This window comes from Glycine soja, chromosome 19, assembly GCF_004193775.1.
Source record: "Glycine soja cultivar W05 chromosome 19, ASM419377v2, whole genome shotgun sequence".
Classification (NCBI taxonomy): domain Eukaryota; kingdom Viridiplantae; phylum Streptophyta; class Magnoliopsida; order Fabales; family Fabaceae; genus Glycine; species Glycine soja.
Window position 1 is genome coordinate 48,212,743 of NC_041020.1, and position 26,280 is coordinate 48,239,022.

The following is a 26,280-nucleotide window of genomic DNA, read 5'->3' on the forward strand; positions in this document are numbered from 1 at the left end:
TCTCCCAGTTATATATATTTTTAATATTTTCTTTTCTCTCCTTCATATATATATATATATATATATATATATATATATATATATATATATATATATATATATATATATTTTATACGATCAAAATTATAATGATTAAAATAATTTATACTGGTGCAATTTTTAAATATGTATTGTTATTTATCTTAAAAATATTTTAAATTAAATTTTAAAAAATCGGGAATTTAAAAATACAAGTTCAAAATCATTGTTTACACTAATTTTATATCAACTGGACCGCTTCTTATTGATTTTGAGATTACCCAATTTTTAGAATTAACAGACCAATCTTAGGCTAGATTGTTCTTAGATCAGTAGAACCTTAGTGTAAATTAATTATCAAGATTCTTATAACCAGTGTCAATAATGCTCTCATTAAGGAATTTAAAGTAAAATTAAATAGAAGTTTTTAAAAATTCACACCGAGAATGTATTAAAAATCATAGTAAAAATGCATTAATTAATAACACATTTTAATAAAATCTTTTTATTCTGAATTTATTAATCAGCTTCATAGATATTAGTTCGTATGTGCCTAAATCAGTTCTTGGCATTTAGTATATTTTGATGCAAAAATTGTAATTAAAATAAATTTGTACACATTTATAACTTATTAATTATTAAGTTTAAAATTTAAAAATACTGATAAGTTTGAAATTGATAAATATAAAAAATATGAATATTGGTTACTCTTTTAACTGCACCCTCTCTCCTGTATGTATTATCAGAACTGGTATTTTTAGTGTACCGGATTATATGAAAAACAAATTATTTGCCGGATGTCTTGTTCTGAAAAACTGAAACGCAGTATTACTTTTGCAACAAAGGGACGCAAATTCATTGAATCAGCGGCGGTAGTCCATTTATGACCACCATCAAAAGTTATAACGACCCCATGAGATAAGGTACATAAAGCTACAGTTACATTTGACTTTCTCGAAACACGATGGCGGAAGAACGCGTAAACCGAACCGAATTGGAGCGTTTAAAAGATAAAGAGAGGAATGCATGCCTTCATAAACCGTGTATCATATTGTTGTGCAAGAGACAGAGGGAGTGAGATGGAAGGCATAGAACACAGAACAGTTGAAGTGAACGGCATAAAAATGCATGTTGCAGAGAAAGGAGAGGGTCCAGTGGTGTTGTTCCTCCATGGCTTCCCTGAGCTCTGGTACTCATGGCGCCACCAGATTCTCTCTCTCAGCTCCCTCGGCTACCGCGCCGTCGCTCCCGATCTCCGTGGCTACGGTGACACCGAGGCACCACCTTCAATCAGCAGCTACAACTGCTTTCACATAGTGGGTGATCTCGTTGCGCTTATTGACTCTCTGGGTGTCCAACAAGTTTTCCTTGTGGCTCATGACTGGGGAGCCATCATAGGTTGGTATCTCTGCATGTTTCGCCCTGACAAAGTTAAGGCCTATGTCTGCCTCAGTGTTCCTTTTCTCCGCAGAGACCCAAACATCAGAACGGTAGATGGCATGCGTGCTTTGTATGGAGACGACTACTATGTCTGCAGATTTCAGGTTATTTTTAGTTTTATTTTCGGCTTCGCACATATATAAGGTTCCACGTTGAGATTTTATTGATCTTTGTTTATGTGAATTGATCATGCGAGAATTTAGTGCAATAGTAGATATGATGGGAATAATTGTTTTTAAAACGTGTGACAGAAACCAGGCGAAATGGAAGCTCAGATGGCTGAAGTTGGCACTGGGTATGTTCTCAAAAACATCCTTACAAGTCGCAAAACTGGTCCTCCATTCCTTCCGCATGGAGAGTTTGGAACTGGATTCAATCCAGATATGTCTGATTCCTTACCCTCTTGGCTCACAGAAGATGATCTTGCTTATTATGTCTCCAAATTCGAGAAAACTGGCTTCACTGGAGGCTTGAACTACTACAGAAATTTCAACTTGTAATTTCTTTATTCTGCGTATTGCCTGGGATGATTGTTTTCGACTGCTCTAAATTAATTGATGATATTTAGATAATTATTTGTATGTACATTTGCAGAGATTGGGAGCTGACAGCTCCATGGACAGGAGTGCAAATCAAGGTGCCCGTAAAATTCATTACAGGTGAGTTGGACTCGGTATATACCTCGCTAAACTTGAAGGAGTATATCCACGGTGGAGGGTTCAAGCAAGATGTGCCAAACTTAGAACAAGTGATTGTGCAGAAAGGAGTGGCTCACTTCAATAATCAAGAAGCCGCCGAGGAAATCAATACTCACATTTACGATTTTATCAAGAAGTTTTAATCTCATCCAAAAACGAATTCATCCTGAATATAGTTGCAGGATCATATATATATACAGTTTAAATCGTTAAAGTTGTATGTAATAATAATAATATATGGCATAGCCTCTAAATTAATTTTCAATCTTATCATGCAAATGGTGTCGATCTTATGATGTCATGAAACAAATTAATTATTTGCCTGCTGTTTTCTTTTAGAAATATTGAAATGTGTTACTTGTGCAACAAAGCACCTCATATTCATTGACTCGTTAGGACCCCACTTGTTAAAGTTATATATAATGATCCTTATAGAAAATATAAACCACACGTTATGTATATTTGACTTAATTACAGTTTGATATCGCATTTTTCTTGGAGAAACAAAAAATAATTATCAAGATACATAGTGGTAATCCAATTGACAACCGTCCTTGTCCTTGCTAGTTTCTATAATCCCTTTATCATTTTGCAATAAGACTAGACAATTTATCAATTTGCTCCCTTGCAACCCGGTCCAGCCTTTTTGACACTTGTGGTGCCACAAAAGCTACATGGCTTTCCTCCATCACAAAACCTTTCATCACCATTATTGACACTTGCGCTACTCATTATGCTCCTTCATATCACCAAAACAAGACTTCAGCGTTTTGTTAATAATTGCCCACCTAAAATGAGCCCTATACCTGTACGTAATTCGCACTCAACAGAAGCACAGAAGCGTTTTAACAAGGCCTGGTTGGCAACACCTTTCCCTTAATCATTTTGCGTGCATGATCACGTCTGCTTGTACCAATTTATTTTCACACCACGTGTTCCAAACTCCGTCCCCTCAAATTCAGTAGTTCCACCAATTAAAGTTATTTATATTATTTTAAGACAAATACTAATCTTTATGGTTTTTTCTTGGGGAACTATCCTTTATGTTTAGAAAGTAAAAAATTTATATTAAAGATTGACAAATTACATTCCTATAATGTTTAGATGCATTCTCACATAATTTTTAATATAATTTTTTTCTTTTTTAAATACTCTTTTTAATCGATATTCTAAAAACATTGATTATCAACACTCTTATTTTAAATCTCTTTCAACCATGGGCCTTGATGAGTGTTTTTTTGGATTTTGATCCTTTGCAGTTTTTAGAAAAACTGCATGAATATATGTCAGCCATTCATTTTATTTTATTATAAACAAATTAATCTTTAAAATTAAATTTTACTCATTAATATTAATTGTGTAGTACTTGAAATTGCACACGATTCTATATATTATTCCGTGTATTTGTGTCGACCGTGGAATTAAACACAACATTAATACTAATTATGTACATCATTTGGAAATTAGAATTACGTTTGCCAGCTGGTCTCTTTAATTAGTTGTATTTGAGTATTCAACTTGTGCACTCAACTACTCACGTGATGGCGGGTAGAAAACTTGTACTTTGAAGAAAATGAAAAATGAATACAAACAAATTAAATGTTAATTTTTTATTTAATTAAAGCTCGAATAATAAACATACGGTATAGTTTACAATCATGAATATATAAATATTTATAAAATAGGGAAATTAATACTAAAAATATAAATTTAATTATTTGGAAATATATTTTTAAATGCAAATATAAATTATGAATACCTTAATATGCATGAATCGATGTGTATTTATTTTATTGATTATTATGAATTATAAAGAAAGGAAATATGAATAGTAATTTGACGAAAACACGAATAAATTTTCATGGCAACTTTTTGTATTATATACTTGGCTAAATATTGTTGTTTTTAAATGAGTAATTTGCTGATAAATAACCATACAAAATTTAGTCTCTGAAAGTGTGATAAATATATTTGACCGTTAATTTTTGTTTGTCACTGTTAATAAAATAACCTACGTGATACATATGGACGAATTTGATACAAAAATGATTGTCAACGTTACCATGTTAACTAGATTGGACGAAAATGTCACTAAGATATAATTTTTGAACGTAAATGTCAATAATTATTTGTTGACTGAAAATGTCAATCTTTTTTTTATCAAAATGTCAATATGTTCTATTGGACCAAAATGTCAATAAGTTAACATTATTGGATGAAACTGTCAATAATTTTTTATTGAACTAATTTGTTAGATCCGAAATTTCATTTAAGAGTAAAATATAACGTTAGGATAAATTTTCATCATTTTTTATCGTTACAAGTATAACATTAGAATAATTACTTAAAAAATATATTAACAAACATAATTTAAAATAAATATAATATTAGCGATAATATTGATTATCAATCATAATTTGTTTGTCACAATAGAAATTATCCAAAATAAACATTATACCAATTTACCAAAATAAACATTATAACAATGTATCAATCCTTATAAATTTTTCCGAATTTTAATAATTAGTCACAATATGCTATAAATAAAAAATAAATATATTTCATATTTCACTTATTTGAATCTTGCTTATTTTATTAGCAATGACGGATAAAAATTAACAATTAAATATATTTGTTACACTTTTTATATTTTTGAAGATTAAATTTTGTATTTTGATTTTTTTACTGTGAACGAATTACACAACGATTAACATTGTTTGGTTTGAGTAGAAAGCAAGGTCTCAGGTTTTATTGTCATTTTAATACTAACCCAACGATTAACATTGCAGGAATGATTACTGATATCGAAATAAATCCATAAAAAGTCACTAACATTGTTGGTTTAAGTAGAAAGCAAGGTCTCATGACTAGAAACATTTTGTTCAATTTTTGTCCTTTTAATTTACAATATCAATGAAACATTTTTATTTTTTCTAATTTATCTTTAACAATATACAGGGAAGTGAAAAAAATAAGAAATAAATATATAAATGAGTGAAAATATAATTAATATGAAAAATAAGAGATATATTAGGAAATGCATATAATGATTTTCGTGAAATGTAAAATATTAAATTTCCTTTTTAATATTAAAACGGCAGGTTAGCTCGAGGAGCCTACGGTTTGGCATTGAGTGTGAAACAGGCTAATAAATGTGAGTGGTTCACCGCCGCAACTTCCAATGTGCGAGCACTTACTCGTCTCACTGTCTTGCTATATTTGGGTGAGAACACAGAGGATAGTGGAGTTCAACGAGATGGAGCAAATAAAGCACAGAACAGTTGAAGTGAATGGCATAAAAATGCATGTTGCAGAGAAAGGAGAGGGTCCAGTGGTGTTGTTCCTCCACGGCTTCCCTGAGCTCTGGTACTCATGGCGCCATCAGATTCTCTCTCTCAGCTCCCTCGGCTACCGCGCCGTCGCTCCCGATCTCCGTGGCTACGGTGACACCGAAGCACCACCTTCAATCAGCAGCTACAACTGCTTCCACATAGTGGGTGATCTCGTTGCGCTTATTGACTCTCTGGGTGTCCAACAAGTGTTCCTTGTGGCTCATGACTGGGGAGCCATCATAGGTTGGTATCTATGCATGTTTCGCCCTGACAAAGTTAAGGCCTATGTCTGCCTCAGTGTCCCTCTCCTCCGCAGAGACCCAAACATCAGAACGGTGGATGGCATGCGTGCTTTGTATGGAGACGACTACTATGTCTGCAGATTTCAGGTTTATTAATTAATTCTCTCATTTTGCTTATTTTTATCCCACCCTTGTTTTTCTTTCTCTTTCTAATTAACTTTGCACGAAATTTAATTTGTTTCTGTGAAATGGGGTCGGAAGATTGTAGTACCAGATGCGAATTATTGTTTTTAAACCGTGTGTGTGTAACTGCAGAAACCAGGGGAAATGGAGGCTCAGATGGCTGAAGTTGGCACTGAGTATGTTCTCGAAAACATCCTTACAACTCGCAATCCTGGTCCTCCAATTCTTCCCAAGGGAAGGTTTCAATTCAATCCAGAAATGCCCAACACCTTGCCCTCTTGGCTCACAGAAGAAGATCTCGCCTATTATGTCTCCAAATTTGAGAAAACCGGATTCACTGGACCCTTGAACTACTACAGAAATTTCAACTTGTAATTTCTTGATTCTCCGTATTTGCCCGGGATAATTGTTTTCCACTGCTCTAAGTTAATGTTTCTTTCTTGGGAAAATATTTGTTCAACATGACGGGATCCCAATAAAAAAAGACCATTAATTAATTAATTATTGTATGTATTTGCAGAAATTGGGAGTTGACGGCACCATGGACAGGAGGGCAAATCAAGGTGCCCGTAAAATACATAACAGGTGAGTTGGACATGGTATACAACTCGCTGAACTTGAAGGAGTATATCCACGGCGGAGGGTTCAAGCAAGATGTGCCAAATTTAGAACAAGTGATTGTGCAGAAAGGAGTGGCTCACTTCAATAATCAAGAAGCAGCAGAGGAAATCGATAATTACATATACGATTTTATCAACAAGTTCTGATCTTGTCCAAAAACGAATTCAACCAGATATAAAGTCGCAGCTGAAGTGAAAGGGTGTTATAATTGCGCTTTTGTTTTGATATTTAAGGTATCGAGATCTTTTTTATGGGCAGGATTCATCAACTGCAGAAAACCTCCATACCATCAACCTTCCTATGCTTGTTTGTATTAATTAACTGATAATAATACTGTATGGTTTGGTACTTGCTAAATAAACTTAGTCTTGTCATGCAAATGGTATATCTTAAAAAATGTTTTGAAATATGTGTATTTGGAACTAAGCTTCAATGCGTGTGTGTATTATCTCGACATAATCTCGTAGAAAATCAAGTGAGGGAAATTTAGTTTTTGCCATTAGAGTTTTTTCGCAGTTGCATAATATAAACTGTTTAATGAATTAATTGTTTTTAAACATGGCAAAAAGATTTATTAAAGAAAAGGCAATGGATAACCACAAGGTGTGACAAGGTCACGCCCCAAAGTCTGTAATACCAAGCAAACCAGAGTATGCTAAGTGCTTACAACCCATCCCACGACTTCAGACAACCAATGTAAAAACACTGGTTATCCTATAACAGAAAATATACCACCCAATTCATCTCATATACCAAGCCTAGCTCCCAAAGTGATGTAACAGAAAATCTTAATTAGAAACAGTCCAATACTACCCACCCTGCATAATTCAGTGAGAGTACTGTGTAATGAGTTAATAACTTTTATAATCATGGCAAATGAGAATATAAATCCCTCATTGGTGAGCAACCTAACCCATTACAAATCATTCACGTTAAAAGCTCAGTAGTCGATAATTATAATTAAATTATTATGATATTAATTTCAAAAACTAATATTATATATTATAATTTAAAATTATTCTTGCAATAAGAAAATGTTATTATTTTCGTCGTAAAGGAAAAGAATGAATCACATTAACTAAAAAAAGGAAATGGGTTTATCAGTTTTTAAACATGTTTTTAGTTATCGAAAGTTTAGGAAGAATAGATGATGATGTCTTAGTACAAGAAAGAAAGATTTTGGGCACAAAGAGTTACAACTTATTTTGTACATACAAAATAGGAGTAGAAGGTTATATTTTTCGCTTCAAAAAGAGGAGTAGAATTTTGTACATACCACTTATTTTAATTAGTACATGCATGGATTTGGATGAATTGCGAAAATTCAAGCTCAAATTTATTTGATCTAGTCTAATTTGTCTTGGATTTTTACTAATCCGAGTTAGGCTAATTTGTGATGGGTTGAGCCAATTTCTTGCCCTCATTTATTTTTTTTACTATTTATTTTTTATAATTGTTAAAATCTCAAATGATAAATCTAATGCTACATATATTGTGAATATCCGTTTTAAGGTTATTTAATATATATTAGATTTTTTAAAAAGAAAAATTAGCACTTGTTTATCATTGCAATTTGTACATTTTATTCTATTTATATTACTGTATATTATCTTCTGTTATTTTATAGTAGAAATAGCAACATATTATACGAATATTTAATAGTTATCAAAACAATATGATAATATAAAATATTATATATTACTTATATATACTTTTATTTTATATAATGATTAGAGTATTTTATTAATTTTTATATAAAAATCAAATTATTGTAATAATCTTATTTTTTTATATTTAAAAGAAGTAACACATAATGGGTCAGCTCGTTTGCCCCATAACCTAAAAGATATGCTAAATTAGCAAAATACCAAGGAATCATAAACTCGAGTCAGCACAATGGAATTCATAGTCATAGTTGAAGCGGAAAACGGGTCAACATAATAACAAACTCTATAATAGAGCAATAGGTAGTGAAAATAAATTTTCCAAAACTTTCAAGAACTCGTGAGGAGCACCAATAAAAATAGAATGCAAAATAAAAATCAAGAGCACATAAGAGACACAATTTGTTTAAAGTGGAAAACCCTTCAAAGCAAGGATAAAAATCACGAGTCGTCCAGACCAAATAAATAACTCAATTATAATCAATAAAGATACAAGAGAGTCTCCAACAAGTACACTGAAATGTGTTACAAACAACCAAATCAAAATAGAGCATCAATGCTTACAATAGAGACAAGAAGATGAAACCCCAAAATGCAGAATAAAAAATGAGAAATACTTATCTCCCTCTCCAGATATAGTTTTAACAATCCAACCGGAAAATCTGAAAGTATCACTTGTGTAAAACCTGCTTTCCAAAAATCAGTCTGATCCAACGACAAACGAATCCACAGTTATAATCTGAAAAACGCTCTCTAGTAGGTGTGTGAAAATCACAATGATTTTTCCTCTCCTTTCTCTCAATGTTTTTTAACTGTTTTTCTCTCTCAAATGAGTCTCTCCCGTCTCTAATCTAACCTCTTTTCACTTAAATAAGTGAGACAAAATGAGTCTTCTCATTTGGGCCTTTATTCCACATAGGAAGGGAGTCCAAAAAAACCCAACAAATCTCCTCCTCACAACTATGTGGAGGTGACCACCAAACCAGCGATCTCACAACAAGCTTCAAACTTCATTGCATCCAACCACTTTCTCTTTTCTTCACTTTTCATGGCTTTTCTAAAGCACTTAGGTTCCCCATAATTTGTTAGGATCACATACTCATTAGTAGAATACCTCCTAGAAGGTTGTCTCTCCCTGTTGAACCTCCTAAGTTGAACTTGAGGTGGTTCGATAGCATCACCAAAATTTTCATCTTGTGACATTTCATGCTCTTCTTCATCATCAGCAGCAGGAACATCTACCTCATCTCCAGGTTGTTGGACACCAACATCATTCTGAACATCAGTATTCAAATTATGAATAGGCGACTGAATTGGTTCAAAATCAGCCACACCATTGTCTTCCTTGAGTGTATACTTCTCTACCTTATCAATGTCTCCAATGGTTTGGTCTTCCACGAATTTCACATCACGGCTTCTAATAAGCTTCTTCTCAACAGGATCATAGAACCTGTAACCAAATTCATTCTCACCATAACCAATGAAGATACACTACCTTAACTTTGCATCCAACTTGGATATCTCATCCTTTGAAACATGCACAAAAGATTTGTAGCAAAAAACTTCACATTCTTGCCAAACCAAATTTTATTCAGCACCTCACTATTCAAAGCAACAACAGGACTAAGATTGATAACATGCACTGCATACAGTGTCTAACCCCAGAAGTGCTTGGGTAACTTTGCTTTAGAGAGCATACATCTTACTCTCTCAATCAATGTCCTGTTCATCCTTTCTGCCAAACCATTCAGTTGAGGATTTTTAGGAAGATTTTTCTCATGAGCAATGCCATGCAGCTTGCAGTAAACATCAAATGGTCCACAATCCTCCCCACCATTGTTAGTACGAATGCGTTTCAGCTTCTTGCCTGACTGCCTCTCAACTAAGACATGAAACTCCTTGAACTTCTCAAGAACTCGGTCTTTTGTCTTCAAAGCATAGACCCAAAGTTTCTCTGGAACATTCATCAATGAAGGTAACAAAATAAAGTGCACCATTAAAGAATTTCACCTTCAAAGGGCCACAAACATCAAGCAACTCAGATTTTCTGAAGGGAGGATGTTTCTTGAAGGACACTCTAGTTTGCTTATCAACCATGCAATATGAACATTTCTGTAAATTTGCATTTTTCAATCCTGGAAGCATATCCTTTTTTATTAAATAATTCATCCCCTTCTCACTGATATGACTAAGCCTTCGGTGCCACAAAGATGCCTCCATATCCATAGCATTCACACTATCTCTGGCAACCAAAGCTTTTGTCCAATATAACTTATGAAATTTTCTCCCTCTTGGCCACAACCAGGTTACCCTTTGTGAGTTTCCACTTTCCAGAACCAAAGTTGTTATCATAACCAACATCATTAAGTACCTGCATAGAGATCTAATTAAAGCAGACATCTAGAGCATGTTTCACTTCTCTAAGTAGCAACTGCATTCCCATGTTGGTTTGCTAACAAACATCACCAACACCAATCACCTAGGACACACCATCATTACCCATTTTCAAGACTCCAAAATCACCTGGAGTGTAAGATGAAGAACTCCTTCCTGGCTATAACATGCAATGTAGCACCACTATCAATTATCCACATGCTCTCGTCGGATACAAGATTAAGCAAATTAGGGTCATGGAGAATAACAAGATCATCACTAGTAGCAGTAGTCACACAGTCATCATCATGATCCTTCTCTTTTTGCTTACCCTTCTTGTCTTTACTCTCCTTCCTCCATAAAAAACAATTACTCTGGATATAACCTGTTCTGTGACAATAATGACACTCCATATTCTTGTACTGAGACCTTGACTTGCTCCTGCTATCGTCTCTATCACCCTTCATCATCTTCTTCTGGCTTCTCCCCCTATTTTCAATAAGAAACACCTTTGAATGAGAAGAAGTACATTGCGTCTTCCTTCTCATTTCTTCATTAAGAGCACTAGTCTTTGCCATTTGCAAAGGAACAATACCATTGGGGGCAGCACTAATCATGGAAACCCAGAATGTCTCCCACGAATCAGGTAGAGTTATTAATAGGAATAATCCCAACACATCATTATCAAAGTTGATACATGCTGCTGACAACTGATCACAATGTCCTTGAAATTCACTCAAGTGCTCAGTAAATGGAGTTTTGTCCTTGTACTTCAATTCAACAAAGTTCTTCAACAAGTACAATTTGTTGCTCCCTAATTTAGAAGAATACAAGGACTTAAGAGTTTGCCACATAATTCTCGCATATGTCTCATGAGAAATAAGATTATAAATGGGTTCATCTACAAAGTGTCTAATATAACCACATACGCATTCATGTTCAAAACCCCACTCTTCATCAGACATAGAATCTGGCTTCTGTGTGCGAAAGAATGGAAGATGCATATTCTTCACAAATAACAAGTCCTTCATCTTGTCTTTCCAAAAGTGATAGTTTGCTCCACTTAAGGATGCAATCTTCATATGTGCCTCCATCGTTCAAGCAAGCAGAAAAATAGCCCCTTAACCAAAGAGCTCTAATACCATTCTAATGGGGAAAACATGCCAACACAATAACAAACTCTATAACAGAGCAACAGACAACGAAAATAAATTGCTCAAAACTTGCAAGAACCTGTAAGGAGTGTTAGTCGTTATTTATGACTAACTTTTGTATTGAATAGCTACATAAAATTAGTCTTTTTTCCCCAATTTATGGTTCTTTTTGTAGGAATTGTACATATTTTCATGTTTAGTTTGATTTTATACAGTAGATACTCCCATTTTGTGAATTAATGTTGAAACCACTTCAGTTTCAAGCCAAAAGAAGAGAAGGTTCTTGCCGCTGGTATCTCGCTAAGTGAGGCATATGCGCTTAGGGAGTGACATCAACTAAGCGAAGTACTCAGCTCGCTTAGCGTGCTGGGAAACCCTAGAAGAGGATCAGCCAGAGATGTGTTCGCCCAGTGAGTCATTTGTCTCTTCTCGCACTCAATGCGCCCAGCTCGTTAAGCCAAATTTCACTAACTCGCGCTTAGCGAGCCAATCTCACTAAGGGAACCTTCAGAATTTGAAACGTCAAGGGGCCTTTAAAACAGTGAAGTTGGCGGAAATTGAAAGAGGAGTCGAAAAACAGAGCCAAGGGAGAAGTTAAAGCAACAGAAACAAGCCTCCAAGAGAATTTAGGTTAGAGGAGTGAGATTAGGGTTCTAGAGATTGGAGAAGACATCCTCAACCATTCTTAGCCATTTTCTTCCCTCAAAACCTATCCTTTGTATTGAAAGTTCATTACTTGTAATAGAAGGCTAAACCTCTTGTTGGGGAGTTCTGCTGAACCTTTGATGTAAAATTCTTCTACTATCTATTTAATGTTGTTTTTATGTGTTTATTGCTTCTATCTATGCTTATTTTTGCATGCTTATGGCTTGATCACTCATTTGTGTGTATAGTTAGGATTTTTAGTACTAGGAAGTGCTTTAAAACCTTAAAACTTGATAGAGCAAGCTATAAAATTGTATGCCTAGGAATGGAGTGCAGTGATTTAGTCTTTATTATGTTGTAATCTTAATGTCACTCGTTTAAACTAAGTTTGTTGAGGGATCAAGGATGAGGTTTAAATAGAGTTATCCCCATTCACTCAAGGGATCTTGGTTTGGGTAATTTTTCAACATAAGAACACTAACATAACGTTAAATAGAGAAAAATACATAGCAACATCAAAGTAGATCAGTAGAACAACCCAACGCTTTTTACTTCTCAATCTCTAGATATTTTAGTTTGCATTTAACTAGATTTTCACACAAAAATCCAACTTGACATTTACTTTGTTTTCAATGGTGTACAAATGTTTGTTTATTGAACATATACTTCCTGAGTGAACAAGTTCCTTGTGAATTCGATACTCGATTCTTACCGTTTTATATTATTTATGCAACTCGGTACACTTGCCGATTAGCATCGCAGAGGAGTGAACAAGGAGCACTAATAAAAATAGAACGTAAAATAAAAATTAAAAACACACAAGAGACACAATTTGTTTAACATGGAAAACCCCTCAATGCAAGGGTAAAAATCACGGATCGTCCAGACCAAAGAAATAATTTCACTATAATCTATAAAGATATAAGAGAGTCTCCAACAAGTGAAACGTGCTACAAAGAATTAAATCAAAACATACCCTCAATTAGTACAATAGAGACAAGAAGATGAAACCCCAAAATATAGAGTAGAGAATGCGAAACACTTATCTCCCTCTCACAAATATTATTTTGATAATCCAACCAGACAATTTGAAGTATCACGGGTGTAGAACCTGCTTTTCAAAAATCATCCTAATCTACCGTTGCAATCTGAAAAACGCTCTCTGGTGGGTGTGTGAAAATCACAATAATTTTCTTTCCTTTTTCTCTCAATATTTTGTAACTATTTTTCCCTCCCAAATGAGTTTGCCTCCCTCTCTAATTTGATTCATCTCCATTTAAATAAGTGAGACAAAATGAGTCTTTTCATTTAAGCCTTTACTTCATATAAGAAGGAAGCCAAAAAAAACCCAAAAATAGTGTTGTAAAGTTAGAAGGGTTAAATAAGCTTTTGATTAGGTCAAATTTTCAATTTTAAGTTTCGATTCCTTTTGAACATAATAAAAATAAATGAAAAACTAAGATTAAAAAAATCAAAATCAGAAATTCAATAATTAAAAAAACTTATTTAACCCATAGTAGTAATAATTTATAATCCTAATGAAAACTATAAGCCATACGTTACATTTGGCTTACAATTTGGATAAGATACAAGGATTTCCTATTGTTGAGTGATAAAACAACAATGCATTTCATATTTTATGGAGTTGACATCCATTCTAAACATGACACGTCACAGTCATCATGCAATAAGAACGTGACACGTGACAGTCAACATCAATTACTAAAGGTGAATATCTAATTGTGGCCTTGAAGACCAACATTACACAATTTTATAAAATAAGAGGACCCAATCTATAAATTAATTTAGCAGGGGACTAAATCCGTAAAATAAACTGGGGAATCAAAAATACAATTTTACCCTAAAATCAAGTACAGACAACAGATAAGATAAGGAACACTTTTAAAAAGAAGAAGAGAACCATAAGTCATTAGTTTTGGTTCAGCCTTGTGTCAAGGCAACTAAAGCTTCTCTCGCTTTGCAAGAGAGGGAGGAGTGAGTGAGATGGAAGGAGTGATACACAGAACAGTGGAAGTGAATGGCATAAAAATGCACATAGCAGAGAAAGGAGAGGGTCCAGTGGTGTTGTTCCTCCACGGCTTCCCTGAGCTCTGGTACTCATGGCGCCACCAGATTCTCTCTCTCAGCTCCCTCGGCTACCGCGCCGTCGCTCCCGATCTCCGTGGCTACGGTGACACCGAGGCACCACCTTCAATAGACAGCTACACTTGCTTTCACATAGTGGGTGATCTCGTTGCGCTTATAGACTCTCTGGGTGTCCAACAAGTGTTCCTTGTGGCTCATGACTGGGGAGCCCTCATGGGTTGGTATCTGTGCATGTTTCGCCCTGAGAAGGTGAAGGCCTACGTCTGCCTCAGTGTCCCTTTCATCCCCAGAAACCCCAACGTCAGAACCGTAGATGGCTTGCGTGCTATGTATGGAGAAGACTATTACATCTCCAGATTTCAGGTTAATTCTTTCTTTCCTTTTCCTTATTTACTGCCTTTGCACATGGTTTAATCTTCGCAATCGCAAGCTGTTGTTGCAAATAAAGCGGAACCCGATTAATTAGGACGTCTTTGTTTATGTGAAATGAAAGATAGATGGTAATATTTGTATTTGAAGTTTAAACCTTGCGTGTGTGACTGCAGAAACCAGGGGAAATGGAGGCTCAGATGGCTGAAGTTGGCACTGAGTATGTTCTCAAAAACCTCCTTACAACTCGCAAAACTGGTCCTCCGACCTTTCCCAAGGGAGAGTACGGAACTGGATTCAATCCGAATATGACCGATATCTTGCCTTCTTGGCTCACAGAAGAAGATCTAGCCTATTATGTCTCCAAATTTGAGAAAACCGGCTTCACTGGAGGCTTAAACTACTACAGAAATATCAACTCGTAATTTCTTGACTCTCCCTGAATTATTGTCTCTTTTTCTTTTTCTTTTTTGCAGGGATCCCATTTAGAAAGACTAATGATTATTTATTTGCAGAAATTGGGAGCTGACGACACCATGGACAAGAGTGCAAATCAAGGTGCCTGTAAAATTCATTGCAGGTGAATTGGACATGGTATACACCTCGCTAGGAATCAAGGAGTATATCCACGGTGGAGGTTTCAAGGAAGACGTGCCGAATTTAGAACAAGTGATTGTGCAGAAAGGAGTTGCTCACTTCAATAATCAAGAAGCAGCAGAGGATATCAGTAATTACATACACGATTTTATCAACAAATTCTGATCTGATCCAAAAATGAATTCCACCTGGAATAAAGTCGCAGGATCGTGCAGTTGATGTCAAAGGGTCCAAATTGTTAAGTTCTGTTTTTATTTTATTACTAGCTATGTAACATGGGCGACTCATGTTAGGGCTTATGGCATATTTGGGATGACATTATGCATAAATAAGAAAAGTTATTTTTAATTAACTATGACTGGTGTTTGAATATAATAGGAGCAAAAATCCTTATAATTCACTTCTTTTTCAATTCTTGCCTAATGCATTTACAACTTAATCTTACACTAATAGGTTATCCATCGGCAAGTTGCAATGTATCACTTTGCACAGTAAAATGATAATAAATAATCGATAATTAGTTTGTTTGTTTGTTACTAAACCTCAGACAGAAAAGTTTGACATCTTTTGCCGTCCATTGATGATTCTTGTGTTTGTGTTCTCATCTACAGGCTGCCATATGTCATTTGACTGAAGGAATTCTTTTTTTGAAGTGTGCAATAGCATGTATTATTATTTTGTGTGGTTGTGGCCGAAAGTATCTTAAATAAACAATTTTTTATCATCCTCCGAATCGACCCTTTAACTATTTCTCGCGCCACAATAAACTAAGTAAAAAGGCTTGGATGGATTGGTTGCTTTCACCATAGGATAAACCTTTTCCCCTTTAAAGTTTTAGTTCACCCGTTAACTTTTTAATGTGACGTATGCTAAAATTCACATTGTGTAACCAAGTGTGAGTAATGAACCATCCTGAAAGCAAATTCTCTGTTTGGTATCAGCACTGAGTAATTCCTCAATCAGCGTCTTACTACTAATTTTTTTTTAAAGCAAATTCTGCTTGGTGTAAATCACCAACCTTTACTCAGAATTTGTTTCTTTTAAGTTCTCTCTGAGCTATTTTTAAGATACTCGTACTCATATTTTGAGAAAGTAGTCGAGGAACTATATATGTTCTGTTGCTAAAGCTGTTTCTCTCATGGTAGTCTCATTGAAGAGTTTTCAGCTTCTCTAAGGCCAGAGCATCAATTCAGATGCTTTGGCTACCTATAGCTCTTGCATAATACCTTGCTATCGTCCTCAGTCGTGTCTACTGTATATTCAGTTTTTTGAATCTCTTGCTTGGTGCTTGTAACCTCGTAGCTTATGTGCTCCTAGCCTTTTCCTTAAATTGATCTACCAAATAAATAAAAATAAATAATCTAAACATAACGTAATAATTACAAAAATATTATCCTACTAAATGGTTTTAGCAAAAATCCTTTTTAAAAACCATAATCTTGAGTTAAATATATGTCGAGTAAAGCAGCAAAATTACATGAAATTCATTATACTTCAGAAAACATGATGTACAGCAAATCTATAAAAATATCTAACAGAAAAGCTCATCCGTTCGGTGGGTCAATCCAATTCAACTGCTCCTTTGATCCATTAGGTTAGCTAATTATTTTGTACATTCGATTATAGGGCTTTGCTAGGTGCACCTGGCATACTGCTTGTGCACCCAGCATTAGAACAAAATTCCAAAAATGCCCTTAAAGATTTTTTGTTTTTATGGATTAGATAATCCGTATACCTCATACAGATTACGTGATCCGTAAGTATTTTTTTTTGTTTTTTTTTCAAAAATATGTTTTTTAAATTTATAAAAAATATGTGGATTAAATAATTCATATGATTTATATCAAAATTAATTGTCATAAAATTTATTATTTAAATTTACAGTGCATTAAATATACATTAGAAATTTTAGTGTTTTATATAACAACATTATTTATTTTATAATATAATTGGTCTATAAGTTCAGTTGATTAGAGTTTCATGTTAATAACTTGAAAGTCACAGATTTAATTTCTGCTTATTATGATTTTTGAATTAGAAGTTATAATAAAACCTAATACGAATTTAATTTTCTTTTTCTAATTAACATCGTAAATAATTTTATAACTCTTATAATTTTTTCTTTACTTCAAAGTCAAACTTTTTTTTTTCTTGTACGACTTCAAAGTCGTAAAAGTTTTTTTATTACGACTTCAAAGTCATAGTATTTTTTTAATAAAAGTTTTAAATTTTTTTCAGTAATTATTTTATTTTGTTTTGTTTTGCCTTTAAGTTTTTTAAAATTGTAAAAAAATATTTATTTAATTGTTAAATAAATAATTTTAATTTTACTTGTTATTAGTTTTATTTAATATGTTGTATATTTTTTAATTTTTTATTATTTAAAATATATTATATATTTTTAATATTTTTTTAATGAGAAATATAAAAAGTAAAGAGAAATATAAAAATAAAAATTATATTAGTCATCTACTCGTTTGTATGAGTATTTCTTAGGCTTATTTGAAATTGGTCTGTCCTTCTCAATATATATCTCTTTTTAATCTTAGTATCTATTTTTATTAATAGATTATCTAAATTTTAAATAAAAAAATTATTTAAATAAACCAATATTAAAAAGATATAATATATTTTAAATAATAAAAACATTAAAAAAAATATAACATATTAAATAAAACCATTAAAAACATACAACTAATTAAATAAAACTAATAACAACTTAAATTAAAATTATTTATTTAATAATTAAATAAATATTTTTTAAAATTTGAAAACAAAAAAAAAATTACCATAAAAATGTAAAATTTTATTTAAAAGAAGTATTACGAATTTGAAGTTGTAATAAAAAAAAGAAAAAAAAACTTTTACAACTTCAAGTCGTAAAAGTAAAAAAAAAAAAAAAAGATTACTTTAAAGTCATAAAAGATTATATTAAAGTCATAAAATTAATTACAACTTTAGATAAAAAAAATTAAAGTTGTAATAAGTCATAACACCTGTTTTATCTCCTTTCTGTAATTAATTCAAAGTCAACCCCAAATGGAAAATAAGAAGAAAAAAAATGACCATTTTGGGTAAAAAAAAAAGCCTTAAAATTGATTGCAGGTGAGTTGGACTCATTCTACAACACGCTAAATTTGAAGGAGTATATCCACGGAAGTGATTGTGCAGAAAGGAGTAGCTCACTTCAATAATCAAGAGGCAGCAAAGGAAATCAATGATCACATCTACGATTTTATTCGCAAGTTCTGATCTGATCAACAAAGAAATCAACCTGGAACACACGATCATTGGGTCTAAAATTATTGAATTTACGCTTTATTTATTAAATCTGTGATGGGGGTTGGGGAGGATTCTTTGCACAGCTTGATTTTCAAGTGCAGATGATCCAATCAACCTTGCTAACATGCCTATCTTCTAATTTTAAGTTGTATTGTGTAATACATAAACTATTCCTGGTAGCTTCGTTTCTTGTACTCTAAGTCTCCAACTAGTCAGTAAATGTGTTAAGTTTATTTTCATTTAATTTATTTAATAGCTTATTCAGTTTATTACACATCCAAATGCTTCAAAGGTGAGCTTAAGCAAAATACATGCCCAAGGAAGACAAACCCATCGTCATTTTTTATTTTTTTTGTGAAGGTGAGGGGCTTAAACCCCAAATTGCAAAAACTTATTAGCACACTCGAACTATTTAATTAGTTTGATCTTAAACAACTTATGATTAATCTATAGCTTACTAAATACATATAAATAGAATTTTGGAAAGAGATAGGGCAGGGGGTGCAACATTATAAAGAGTAGCCAATCAATCGGAGGACAAGCAGATCACGAAAAAATGACTAGCCTTTCAATAGGGGGAATCAAAACCTAATGCTAGTTTTTTTAGTACACGTCAATGTAAAACGACTCACGATGTCTTGTAACAGAAATATATCATAAAACCTGTCACCAACGCCTATAGCAAAAAGTTGAATTTCAGAAGTGAACACTTGTAAAAAAAATTAGAACCAAGTTATCTTCTTAAACTCTAAATCCTCTGCTGTTCCTCCTTCCTCTAGCCCTCTCGAACTTCCTTCCCTTTGCTCGTACATAGGGCTTGGTATGGCTGTGTGGCACACCAGGAGCAGGACCAAAGTGTTTCACAGCTTCCCGAGCATTCTTGGGGCCTCTAAGAAGGACCTGCATTCAAGAACATGAATGAAATTTAACTTTCCAAAAGCTTAGCTCCTCAACATACCCAAGTTCATCATCCAATATAATATATACCAAGTACCAAGTATATTTACACACATAGCTTGATGAATAATATTCCCACAATGCATGCCATCAAACAAAAAAAGTTACTATTTTAAGCAATCAAACTAAACGTTATGACCATTGGTGAATCTATGAAGTCTACCAAGAAAAAATTATTTAAACCAGAGGCTACACTACTGGATACCAATTCTCCAATCTAAAGGTGTCATAAAACAAATATCGTTCAACAATGTGAGCAAGAACCAATATCATATTTACTGGCACAACAGCAGGAACAAGATTTAACAATTCCGTCCAAAAATTACAGTGGCCAAAATTGTTATCTACCCATACCGTATTCTGTCCCAAAGGAGCCCTAAGGGCAAGCTGATCAAATGTCAAGCATTCACCGCCAGCCTTTTCTATTCTTGCACGTGCTCTCTCTGTAAACTTGAGTGCTGTAATTTTCAATGCTGGAACTTCATATACTCTGATATCATCAGTTACAGTCCCCACTACTACAGCAATTTTATCCTCCTACATTAAAAAAGAGATAACTACAATAGTCAAAACTTAAGAAAATTAGCTATCAGTGCTGATATATATAAAGATAGAGTGAGGCATACCTTCCCCTTCGTATACTTAATTAACCTTGACAAAGAAATTGGAGGCTTGTTAACCTTGCTCATGAACAAGCGCTTGAGTATCACAGCATTGAAATTGCTGTCTGTCCTTCGAACAAGGAATCGATAAAGCTGATCAAGTAACATTTAATCAGAATAATACAATACATGACTAATTAAGAAAACATTCATGTGACCAGAATACAATTACAAATTTATAGATAGCAAAGAAACAATTAATTCTGAAGTCTGAAACTAGTAAAAGCTTAAGCAAACTTAAAGTGCTTAAAATTCAACAGACAACAAAAACAAAAAGAACTAGTTCCCTCAGTATAATGAAAGTAATAATCATATGTTATCAGCATTAGCATGGTCAAAAAGACAGCATCACTGGGAACCTTAAGTCCATTACAACGTCATAAGAAAGATACTAACTCCACATACAGTAAGAGTAAGACTACGGTGTTATTCTTTTGGTAGCAAAAAGATTAATTTGAGGAACCTTGACAAGTAATTTGAGGTAGATGTCATTGGACTTTGGTGCTGTTCTTTTGGTCTTTTTGCTCTTACCCCCAGCCTTAAGATCGATCCCCTGTGTATCAAATGCAAATACAAATAAATATAAGCTTAATTAACACAAACACATATTCAAAGGAGAAGAAGACGCATACCATCGCTGCTATCAGTGCAATGAATGGGACTTCTTCGAGCACCACACTTCTGTCAATGCTATACCTCAAATTTAAACTATGCATGCTAGGGTTTTTGTTATGGACCCGGGCCTTCCTCATTCTCTTTTGGGATTGAATAGGCCCAATTCAATATATATCCATTTCGCGTAATGATTCGGCCCATGTAGGAACTATGCAATTTTCATATTTTAATCACAACGCGTATGTGATGCTGTCAAAAACATCCGCATCCGCGCATGTGAATTACCATTTAGCAGCTTAGCATCATGCACAATACTGATCATATAGAGTTTTCTCAATTAAATAAATAAACCAACAATAGTATCACAAGTTGTCCTGCCTTTTGGACCTATTAATCGCTATTATATAAAATTAAGCACACTTTACTTTTCAATTTTTTAACACGGACACATGGTTAGATTTTTGCTCACTTTTCCCTTTGCTGTCCTTCTTTATGGGCTGAATTGCTTTTGATCAGCAAGCATTACAATTTTAATAATTCTTTAAGTTATAATTATGCAAATTAAATATTTAAAGTAGTACAAATGTATATTTTTTCATAATAATTTTAAATTAAAATATAAACTAATTATAATTATTTTAATTACATAATTTTTTTAAAATGATTTAATCTTATTATAAAATTTTGTCACTTAAAAGGATTTTATATGTTAGACCCCTTAGTTATTTATTTCTTATATTAAAATAAAAGTAATTATTCTTGTCGTCTGTTTAGTAGAATTATTAATATATTAAAAAGATAATATAATCAATCAAATGAACTTATGCTTTTTTTTAATTAAGAATACTTAATAATTTTTTAATACTTGTGTACAAATTTAAATGAGAATTATTTTGAAAACGACGGAATATTTTATTGAGGTGCGGGAGAAAAACATCAACTAAAATTCTTCACAACACTATCTAAATGAACTGTCCCTTCTCTGCTACTCAAACAATTGTATCAGAAAATAATTTAATTTGTTCTATTGTTGGAAATGAAAACTCCAGGAAGCGAATGAAATAGGTCCTTTGTGACCAGCTAGCATGCACCAATATCAATTTCAATTTTTTATCACCTCTCTAGTTTCATACTACCTGCATTATAAGAGGGAGACAGATTGATATCTAATAATCATATTCATATATGTTAACCAGAGAATCAGATTGATCAAAGATGGATGTCCTTGTCCAAATAGATATTGGTGATTATGCACTTATTTTAAAAAATACAAAAAATTTGCCTCCGATGGATATATAAATGTGTTTGAATCTGCAAGGATTTTACAGCATATGTCATCAAATTAACAAGATTAATTGAGTCTACGTTCATCCGAGCTTCATATCTGATATCCATTCTTCACCGTACCAATGTCTAATTCTTCCATGGCCAGCTTGACTTTTGCTGTTGGCATTATTGGCAAGTCCGATATATACGCCTTTTATTTTCCATATTAACTATTCATTTTTTTTTTGGCATTTATCTTAAGCTTCGGTTTCATAAGATTTTTCAATTAATGATGTTTTCTTTTTAATTTTTTATTTTTATTTTTTACTTTTGATCTGTTTGCAGGCACTGTATTATCCCTTTTGGTGTTTGCCTCACCCATGTATGTGTACTATATATGTGCCATCTTATAAAATGATTTTATATTGATATTAATGTATACACCCAATATTTCAAAGCATAATATTGTTAACGTTGCACTACCCTCATTATGTCGGGGAAAAAAAGTTTTACTACCTCATTAGATGTTTTGAATGCAATTATTATTAATGGGATTCACATTAACTTTCTTTTTATTGATTTCACTTCTTTTTTTTTTAAAATGAAAAGCAAGACTTTTTGTAGAGTGGTAAAGAAGAAATCAACAGAGAATTACAAGGGAGCTCCATATATAACGACGTTCTTGTGCACAAGTTTGTGGACTTCTTATGGAGTTCTTAAGCCTGGTGGTTTCCAAATCGCTATAGTAAATGGTGCTGGTGCTGTCTTTCATTGCACCTACATAATTTTGTTCCTCGTATATTCACCTCAAGATCAGAAGGTCATTAATTAAATTATTAGGAGAAGAATTTAGTTTTTTTTAACATTGTGATCTGGTAGATAAAGATCGTGCTAATTAATTATTTATATATAGTTATTTCAATTCTTACTTAATTAGTACCTGATTGGTGTCGTTGTGTGTACATTTATATAGGTTAAGACGGCACTTTGGGTGGCTATTTTGGACGTCGGTTTTCTAGGGACAGTCATTTCAGTAACTCTTTTCGCTCTTCATGGAACGATCCAGCTTAGTGTTCTGGGAATGTTTTGCTCCGGTTTAACTATAATCATGTATGCTTCACCTCTATTATCCATGGTAAGTACGTGTCAGTTTTTCATTCATTAATATTTCATATAAACTACGCACTATCGGTTATACCAGCAAAAACGTTAGTTTTATTTTGTGAAATATATCATTGCACCTATATATTTGTTTGGACAAACTACGCACTATCTTAATTACTGTTTTTTTCAACTATGGTGTGTGACAGAAAATGGTGATACAGACAAAAAGCGTGGAGTACATGCCATTCCTGTTATCGTTTTTCATGTTTCTGAATGCTGGCGTTTGGGCGTTGTATTCTTTCCTCGTCAAAGATTTCTTCATTGGAGTATGCTAATTCATTTCCTTTACCCCTTAATGATTCAGTATTAGAAAAGCTAACTCTAATTCATTGCTTCATTTTGATTATGATCAAAATGTGTTAAGTCTGCTTCTCTCCAAACTCTGCCTAAAAGCCACTTTAACCCCAGTAACTTTTTTTTTTTTATCAAAATGAAGCATACTTAATGGTCACTATGAAAAGAAATACTAGTTACACCTAGACTTGGTTAAGGGCTTTTTGATATATTGATTTTACGTTAAAATATGTATGTGATTTTTAATAAATATTTGAATTTTATGTTTGTTGCCTAATAATTTTTTTTTTATTTTGCTACATGATGAAACAAAAAATTAATCAAAAAAATATTTTTGCTTATTGATGTTTTTTTTGTCCCTATAAATTATGAATTTTGTGTTTGTATCTTAATAATTTTTTTTCATGTCTTATTAATCCTTTTAAAAAAGTAATAATAAATGATTTTTTTATGGAAAAGTATAGATAAAATTCTTAATTTATCATGGATTAAAAAAGTGATAAAAATTAAAAATAAAATTATTATTTTATTAGAAATTAAATAGAAAGAAAAAAAATTACTAAAAAAAGCAAACACATTTATAAATTATTTATCAAAATTCAATAGTTTTTAATTAATGTGTCTTTAAGGTGTAAATACCACATATTTTGTGAAATGGTACGTGTCATCTCAAGTTGTGTCTTACTCGTTGAAATTCGATTGGGTATGTTTTTTAAGATAATTAGATATGTTATTATATATATTATATTCTCATATAAAGCGCAATTCTATCTTGCTATTAAAAACTCACGGAGTAGGAAAGTGATATAAAGTTTGACAAAGGAACAAGATAGAATTGTGCCATATATGAGAACGCAACATGTGATGTAACTTATTCATGTAAAAGCAAGTGTAATCGAAATTTAATACTAATATTCTACACGCTATCACCGATAAGTCAATACTAATATTCTACACGCTATCACCGATAAGTCACTTCCCTGGTTCTTAGCAAAAGGCATGTTCACTATTCATAATAAAGACAAACTAATTTCAAATAAAATAAAAAGTATTCCGTTTTTTATAATAAAAAAAAGTATTTATAAAGTACACAAAAATATATATGATTACGCTTTTTTACCTTGTTAAGTTTATTCATGGAATCATGTAAACTTTGTATATTTATGTCAAATTTATGCACGATATAAATCATTAATTCTAAAGAGACAAACGATTCTGTTTTGTGTTGAATGTTTATAAATTAGAGTAATTGAAAAAGAGACCTTTATCCAGAAAACAAATTGATAGACATTTGATTTTTCTAAGTTGAATCTTGTGGACTATATATGTAATTGCAGATACCAAATTTGATTGGGCTGATATTGGGCTCAACCCAGCTCACAGTTTATGTAGTTTACAAAAAGAAGCAACCAGAAGCTACAAAGGGACCAAGGGTGGGCCTAAGCCTGGGAAAAGGAGCATCCAACTACGAAGAGGCCCAGCTCAAGGATGAGACTGTGAAAGTGGTAGTGGTCGAGAAGGCCCTCAAAAAGGTTAAAAGCCTTCCAAAGCCAGTTCTGAATCACGAACACATCCTCAAGAAGACACTCTCTTTTGGGGTAAACAATTTACCCTCCACTTTTTGGAGTACTAAGCCTCAGCAGGAGGATGTTGCCGTGGACGCAGAGGAAGCTCAAGTTTAAACCTTCACATATTAACACTTGCACTTCACGTGACTTGTTAATCTTGTTCTTGTTATTTATTTACCCTATAATAGTTGTCAAAGAACAAGTATAAGAATAATTATCACTTTAGTTTTTCATAGTAATATTGATTTTTTTTCAGTTATATTTCTTAAAATATTAATGATAGTAAAAAAAATTACAAATAAATTAATGGTAATAAAGTTAATTTTGTAAAATTGTCACACTCTTTTATCTATTTATTAGTTTTTTTTATGTGTGTTAAAAAATAAAACCATGAAAAATATTATGTGAGAATTAGTTATCAACAACATGATTTGTTCATATTGCAATTGTAAATGGGTAGGTATTTTCCGTTTCTTTTTATCTAGAAACATGCACGAGTAGTATCATCCTGTAATTGTTAGGCTTCTTTCTTGTCCCCAACCTGATTGATAAGGAACTAAGAACGTATCCGTACTAAAAATGAAAATTGTTCTGTTTATAAATGATTTTCATTGATAGTATCGTTACTATATGTGAATAATAAAAAATAAGTTACAATGATAATGATTTATAATTTTATTTTTAGTAATTTTTAAGAAGTATGTTTTAATTTAAATTTGTAAAATTACAATTATATATTTATCATGTTTTATGAATTTTTATATATTTTTAAACATGTATCTCATACATATTGTATCTTACATATTTCTAATATAATCGTATTAAATAGGTATCGTAACTATGCATCATAGATAATGAGCAATTAACTAAAACATTTGAATAATACTATTTTGCAAATGAACAAATCTAACAAGATAACTGTAGAATATATATATATATATATATATATATATCATTGTCAATTGTCACCGTAATCCAAAAGCAGCCGGAGCTCATGAGAATGATTAATAGCTATGTTGTCACGAATATA

The 26,280-nt window shown here is 32.6% G+C and overlaps 5 protein-coding genes and 1 non-coding gene across 6 annotated transcripts; 4 read left to right on the forward strand and 2 right to left on the reverse strand.

Annotated features, from left to right (window-relative positions):
• The first annotated feature begins 1,008 nt into the window (after window positions 1–1,008).
• LOC114400637 (epoxide hydrolase A-like) lies at window positions 1,009–2,476 on the forward strand. Its single transcript, XM_028363180.1, has 3 exons — window positions 1,009–1,562; window positions 1,710–1,954; window positions 2,053–2,476. The coding sequence occupies exons 1-3, from the start codon at window positions 1,041–1,043 to the stop codon at window positions 2,297–2,299; spliced, it is 1,014 nt and encodes a 337-aa protein (XP_028218981.1). The 5' UTR covers window positions 1,009–1,040; the 3' UTR covers window positions 2,300–2,476.
• Window positions 2,477–5,272: 2,796 nt separating this feature from the next.
• On the forward strand, window positions 5,273–6,941 carry LOC114400638 (epoxide hydrolase A-like). The gene is made up of 3 exons (XM_028363181.1): window positions 5,273–5,877; window positions 6,046–6,284; window positions 6,434–6,941. Exons 1-3 carry the CDS (start codon window positions 5,338–5,340, stop codon window positions 6,678–6,680), a joined length of 1,026 nt encoding a protein of 341 aa, XP_028218982.1. The 5' UTR covers window positions 5,273–5,337; the 3' UTR covers window positions 6,681–6,941.
• Window positions 6,942–14,289: 7,348 nt separating this feature from the next.
• On the forward strand, window positions 14,290–15,797 carry LOC114400639 (epoxide hydrolase A-like). Its single transcript, XM_028363182.1, has 3 exons — window positions 14,290–14,839; window positions 15,022–15,266; window positions 15,361–15,797. The coding sequence occupies exons 1-3, from the start codon at window positions 14,375–14,377 to the stop codon at window positions 15,605–15,607; spliced, it is 957 nt and encodes a 318-aa protein (XP_028218983.1). The 5' UTR covers window positions 14,290–14,374; the 3' UTR covers window positions 15,608–15,797.
• A 3,471-nt stretch (window positions 15,798–19,268) lies between these two features.
• On the reverse strand, window positions 19,269–21,110 carry LOC114398118 (60S ribosomal protein L18-2-like). The gene is made up of 5 exons (XM_028360268.1): window positions 20,976–21,110; window positions 20,807–20,896; window positions 20,308–20,436; window positions 20,036–20,218; window positions 19,269–19,624 (listed from the first exon to the last, which is right to left on the reverse strand). The coding sequence occupies exons 1-5, from the start codon at window positions 21,093–21,095 to the stop codon at window positions 19,466–19,468; spliced, it is 681 nt and encodes a 226-aa protein (XP_028216069.1). The 5' UTR covers window positions 21,096–21,110; the 3' UTR covers window positions 19,269–19,465.
• On the reverse strand, window positions 20,625–20,702 carry LOC114401082. Its single transcript, XR_003664195.1, has one exon. It is a non-coding gene; the product is annotated as a small nucleolar RNA snoR53Y (small nucleolar RNA).
• Window positions 21,111–21,875: 765 nt separating the features above from the next.
• Window positions 21,876–25,470, forward strand: LOC114399874 (bidirectional sugar transporter SWEET16-like). Its single transcript, XM_028362091.1, has 6 exons — window positions 21,876–22,416; window positions 22,570–22,606; window positions 22,834–23,044; window positions 23,198–23,359; window positions 23,535–23,654; window positions 25,020–25,470. The coding sequence occupies exons 1-6, from the start codon at window positions 22,368–22,370 to the stop codon at window positions 25,362–25,364; spliced, it is 924 nt and encodes a 307-aa protein (XP_028217892.1). The 5' UTR covers window positions 21,876–22,367; the 3' UTR covers window positions 25,365–25,470.
• Window positions 25,471–26,280: the final 810 nt, after the last annotated feature.